Source organism: Elephantulus edwardii, unplaced genomic scaffold, assembly GCF_000299155.1.
Source record: "Elephantulus edwardii isolate Elephantulus edwardi_28Jun2011 unplaced genomic scaffold, EleEdw1.0 scaffold00212, whole genome shotgun sequence".
Classification (NCBI taxonomy): Eukaryota; Metazoa; Chordata; class Mammalia; order Macroscelidea; family Macroscelididae; genus Elephantulus; species Elephantulus edwardii.
The window spans coordinates 5,131,510-5,137,685 of record NW_006399962.1 but is presented as its reverse complement, the minus strand read 5'-3'; the positions used below and the strand labels follow the sequence as shown (position 1 = coordinate 5,137,685).

General features: G+C 39.1%; 1 protein-coding gene and 1 pseudogene across 1 annotated transcript; one reads left to right on the top strand and one right to left on the bottom strand.

The window, feature by feature from the left end:
• Nucleotides 1-1,218: 1,218 nt before the first annotated feature.
• Nucleotides 1,219-2,148, top strand: LOC102864812 (olfactory receptor 2AP1-like). The gene has a single exon (XM_006897663.1). It carries the CDS (start codon nucleotides 1,219-1,221, stop codon nucleotides 2,146-2,148), a length of 930 nt encoding a protein of 309 aa, XP_006897725.1.
• A 2,244-nt stretch (nucleotides 2,149-4,392) lies between these two features.
• LOC102864401 lies at nucleotides 4,393-4,850 on the bottom strand (annotated as a pseudogene).
• Nucleotides 4,851-6,176: the final 1,326 nt, after the last annotated feature.

Below are 6,176 nucleotides of genomic sequence, written 5' to 3'. Positions count from 1 at the left end.
AATTTAGTGAATTTAATATTTGAAAAATTCTAACTATAGAATCAAAATATGAGAGTATATTATATGTAGTGAAGTGTGTTCTGAAAGGTTTTTGAAAGATATATCTAGGTTTACAGAGAAATTATGTAATATAAAAAATAGTTCCAAATATCAGAACTCTAGACACATATGAAGGAAGTCCTGTCAGACATAAAAAAAAACAAGGGAGAGAAATAAAGAAAGAAATTGGTCCCAAGAAATGGGCAGGCCTTTATTGTGCAGTCAGAGAGGGACACCAAGTGACCAGGCCGCACAGCATGAGGACAGGAGCAAGGGACAATGGGGGTGGGAGGAGGGCTGTTCTTTCTTATAGGTTTCCTGTGGAGAACTAAGATGTTACTTCTCTGAATTTGGGTTGTTAATTACATTAGCTTTGGGCTATTTTGGTTAGGCTCAGATTCTTATTAGGATCCATTGTTTGGCCTGATCTTTGATATGACCAGCTTAGATGTTATCAGATTTCTCAGGAAGTGATCAAGCTTGAGGGTGGTGAGGGTTGGGCAACTGGCATATTCTTACAAAAAAGTCCAAAGTAGCAAAAATGCATAATCCTATTTTATAGATCTTTATTCTAAAGAACAGACAGAAAGAGAGAAGGTATGGAAGTTCCATTGGGAAGAAGTGAGGAACTAGGTAGCCTTTTTGTCGTTGAAAAACTAAAAGAAATGGACTATAAGGAAAATAAGAGATTGCTGCACAAAAGAAAAACCTTAAAAAAGACAGGAAAGTATAAGAGAAACAGAATTCACAGAAGAATTAGATAGGCTGAAAAAAATAAGGTATGAGTACAAATAGTGGGAAATAAGGAAAAGTACATAAAAAAGAAAATAAGTAATTGCTCTGGGGTAGAGGGAACAACTGCCACAGGAACTATTTTATTAAGACATTCTACAAACTTTTCTCATATCATCCACAGGGTGGATGGACTCTTCAGCTGCCACTGGAAGAGAACGATGAGAAAATAATGACAAGAATGTTTCTGTATCGCACAAATAAAACTGAAGAAGACACACATAATTCAGAATAGCCACTGGTCAGTCACAGCATCAGAGGGAAAGCTCATGGTCTGTCTCTGTTTATCTCATAAGATTTCATCTGTTCATTTCAGAGCACATCTTCCTTTTTCAAATTTGATAACTCTCTGGTTTTCAACCAGACCGTTAAAAAAAATATCCAACAATGAAAAATAAAACTACACTGACTGAATTCATTCTGCTGGGTCTAACAGATGTCCCTGAACTCCAAGTGGCTGTTTTCGCCTTTCTGTTCCTCACCTATCTGCTCAGCATCACTGGAAATCTAACTATCCTCTTGCTCACCTTGCTGGATTCACATCTTCAGACACCTATGTATTTCTTTCTCCGGAACTTCTCCTTCTTAGAAATTTCCTTCATAAACATCTTCATTCCCAGAGTCCTGATCAGCATCACAACAGGAAACAAGAGTATCAGCTTTGCTGGCTGCTTCGCTCAGTATTTCTTTTCTATCTTTCTTTTGTCAACAGAGTTTTATCTTCTGGCTGCTATGTCCTATGATCGCTATGTGGCCATCTGCAAACCCCTACATTACATGACAATTATGAGCGGTAGAATCTGCAATCAGATGGTCCTCTGCTCTTGGCTGGCTGGGCTGATGGTCATTATACCACCAATCACCATAATGAGTCAGCAGGACTTTTGTGCATCCAACAAGCTCAATCATTATTACTGTGACTATGAGCCTCTCCGGGAACTCTCCTGTTCAGACACAAGCCTCATAGAGAAGGTTGTCTTTCTTGTGGCATCTGTGACCCTGGTGGTCACTCTGGTGCTGGTCATTATCTCCTACACACTCATCATCAGGACTGTCCTGAGGCTCCCATCTGCCCAGCAAAGAACAAAAGCCTTTTCCACTTGTTCTTCCCACATGATTGTCCTTTCTCTTTCTTATGGAAGCTGCTTTTTCATTTATGTTAAGCCATCAGCAGAAGAAGGGAACACATTCAACAAAGTAGTATCTCTACTCATTACTTCAGTTGCCCCTTTGTTGAACCCTTTTATTTACACGCTAAGGAATCAGCAAGTAAAACAAGCCTTCAAAGATACCATTAAAAAGTTTGTGAATCTTTAAGTAGTTTCAGAAACAGGACCTCATGGATGAGTCTCTAGCATCTAACAAGCTCTCTATCAGTTACTAGATTTCAAAAATAAGAGTTCAACTCTAGTGCACTAAGACCTGGAAAAAAAAATATAGGCCATAAACTAATAATATTAAGAAATGAAAAAAAAATTAAAAAAAAATAAATGAATAATGTTTTATAAACGATAAAGCATGTCAATCTGAATTAGGGTCAAATATTTATTCATCTTAAAAACAATGATTTTTAAACTAGGACTCAACATGTAGGACTAGGTGAGACACTGCAAAATAGAGGAAGGAATATTATATAAAATTTCAACCCCAGGAAATATTAATATTTTCAATCAAGATAAAGAGACAAGGAAAAAAATCTTTTCATTGGAAGTATTTAAGTTATGGGAATAATAATCTGATTTTTAATTAAGTTAAATTTACACATAAAATAAATTTAATACATGTAATAGTATACCACTAGGCCAACAGGCAACATCATGATAGACGGAGAGGAGATCAAAACTGTAACAGCTTGCTCTTGCTTGGATCCACAATTAACACCCTTGGTATGAGCAGTCAAGAAATGAGGAAACACATTGCATTGGGAAAATTTGGAGTTAGTCACATCCTCAAATATTGAGAAATTATGTCAGTTTGAGGACTAAGGTGCATTTGAATGTGAGTGTACATATATTGGTTTACGTCTGGTCTCTCATTTCTTTAGGGTATACACCTAGTAGTGGAATCGCTAGATCAAATGTTTTCAACTTTTTAAGGAAAAGTCAAAACTGCATTCTGTGGCAGTTGTTGCCCTTTACCACCAGCAGTGGCTCCTTGACACTGTTAACATGTCATTTCATGTACAATGCCATGCACTGTAGGTAATGGTTAATCAAATATTTCTCTTTACCTTTACTTAGATGCAGAAATAATAGAGGCGCACATGAATGGATAGTTAAATGAACTAGGGAGTGCAGAACAGAGTCAGTGCAGAGTCTTGGTAATTTGTACGTTTACATCCTGGGCACAATAAATTGGCAAAGCATTCCTCCAAATTTCATAGAACTGCTGGATGGAAATACCTTCTTATTTTACAGACTATTACAATAAGCTTAGAAAGGTGAAATAATGGAAAGCAGCACAGGTAAATAACTTAGTTAGCATCAGAAACAAAAATGTGTCTTGGTCAGAGCTCAAAAGTGTAACTACTTGAGGAGAACAAGAGATATGGAACGCCGGGAGAAATGAGGACTCAAGCTTGCAGCTGATGCCCACTAAAATCTAGACACAGGTGGCTGGGGATAAGTTGACCAGAACCCAACCAGATTAAGAAAAGATGATCCATACCGTGACCTAGGGTTGATTGCTGCAGCCTGATGGCTTGCTCTGGACTGGATGGTGTTTACGGATATAGATGTTCACAGTTTCCAAGATTAACAGAGGATCCTTCTGCAAAAGGACCATGCTTGTTTCTTCAGAGTATTGGTTTTATAGAGATGGGCAAATCAGCATTTGGCTATGTAAAAGGAGGATATTAGGGCATGAGGTATGAAGTAGCTGGCTTACATGCTTTCATGAAAATAGTTGTTGATGGGTTGAACATAAGAGTATAAAAAAAAAACCCAAAAACTCCATGATCTAAATGAATGAAATATAATTTAAATGAAAGACTGTATGGAACACAATGAACATGCATGAAACAATGTATATGAATGGTAAAAAAAATATTAATTAAAAAAGGAAAAGTGGGAAAAGTGTAACTGTTGAGCAGTATAGCCTCCCACCCATTTTAATGGTTTGGGTTTTTTTTCCCTTTTCCATGGGTGGCTTATTCTGAAATTGTAAAGACTCATATATTATTTATTATTATATATAAGCAATTTTTAAAGTACAAATGTTCACAGTTAAGGTTAAAAAAAAAGATGTTTGCAATGGCAGACAGTGTAGCAGACAAAAAAGCTGAACATAGGTAAGATACTCACAACATTGCTTCAAAGATTAAAAGTCAGATGAAAGAATTGACAGTTTGCAGTGATTAAACTCTCCTTTGGAAGAGTTTGGGGATAACACATGAGTTTGGTGCTACCAGCATCTACGAGTTTAATGGCACTAGCATCTTTACCACAATGCATGGTCTGTGATGCTCACAAGGGTTATGGGAGATCATTCTATCAGGAGCACGGTCGGCACCAAAGCCAGGCCATCTGCTTCCAGTGGTCCTTTCCCAAAGGTCTCTGATCTTCAGCTTAGGAGAGAGGAACAGCACTTAATTACCGCATCCCTTGCATACGGAATGTACGATAAACCATACCAGGTCATAGACAGGAACTGCAGGATGCAGAATAGCAGGGCCAACCCCTTCTTAGGCCACCAGAACACAGTACACAGGGTGAAGATGAAACACATCAGCATGTGACCAGCAAACATCTTCTTCAGCTGCTTCACGAGCCCCTTAGAAAGCAGGTACTGGCTAACACAGAAATGTTTCCAAGGGTATAAAACACTGCAAACAGCTTCATGCCCTGGGGAAGCCACAGCAAGCCGGTTCCCAGGATGGAGCAGAAAATGCCACACACGAAGCAGATGGCAAAGCACCTCAGCCTAGTGGAGAAGCTGAGAGAAGAGGCGTCCAGGACCTGCAAGGTGAGGCCCTGCTCCTCGTCGTCCTGACCGCTCAGGACGCATCGCAGCTTGTCCATGGCCCTTCTCTCTGGCCACAGAAGCCACGTCTCGCTGGCCTGTCCTCCACCGAGCCCACCAGGAAGCAACGACCGGAAACCCCCACAAGCACGCATAGGCCCTTAATGGTTCTTAACATTCACACACACAAGTATTTCTAAGTATTTTAAAGAAGTATCTTTTGCTTTGATCATGTATCTTGCTTTCCTAAACTCAGTAGCTTTGGTCTTGTGTCTTTAGTACATAAATCCCTAAGAAATTGAAAAATTAGAAAGGTTTTGTGTTTTCATTTCCTACTTCATCACTTTACATTTCTGCACTCAAAAGATCTCTCCTTGCATGCCCACCTTATATTTCACCTGTATAACTTGGATATTTTCTTTAACTTTTTTTCCTTATGATGGAACATTAAAAATCCCCAGAGAATATGACACCTGAGAAAGTATTATTATTTTTCTGCTTCCACTCCAAATTATCTTTGATTCAGGACATAAACAAGCACATAAGCTCCTACTATATGTACTTCCTCCTCTCCAGTCTTTCTGAGCTATAAGCCAAGGCTTTTGTCCCTGGATTTAAGGGCTAGAATGATGGGTATGCTGCACTGGGAATATTACAGTGCAATCTCATAATTGCACTTAGAACAAACATTTGATTAGTACAAGAGAAAATGAACTATATGCTTAAAAAGAACAAAACTGTGACACTGATGTGTCAAATGCGATAATGGTTGCTCATGGTGGACAGTGTTTGGTGGAGCTCCCCAATTAAAACAAGCTTGGAAGCAGGAGTGTCATCTACTTCCAAAACAGCTTGCCTCCAGAAACTCTATAAACGTGGAGAAATTATGAAAGTTATACAAGTGTTCAGGTCTTTCATTTATAGGATTGCTATGAGTCGTCTTGCAAACGTGATGTCCCTCTCCAAGGACCAGTCTCTCCTTGCAACATGCCCAAAATATGTCAGATGAAGTTTCAGAATCCTTGACTCCGAGGAGCATTCAGGCTTCACCTTCTCCACGACAAACCTGTTTGTTCTCCTAGCAGTCCATGGTATATTCAACACTCTTCTCTAGCACTACAGCTCCAAGGCATCAATTTTCTTTCTATCAACCCTATTCCTTGCCCAACTCTCTGATGCATATAGCACGTAATTGCAAAGACTAAAGCCCGGATCAGGAGCACCTTAGTCTCCAGCCTAAAGTCATTGCTCTTCAATACTCTTGAGAGGTCTCTCACAGCCTACTTTCCCAAAGCAATTTGTCTCTTGATTTCCTGGCTGCTGTAACCAAGACTGTTAATTGTGGAGCCAAGAAAACTAAAACTGTTAACTATCTCAATCTCTTC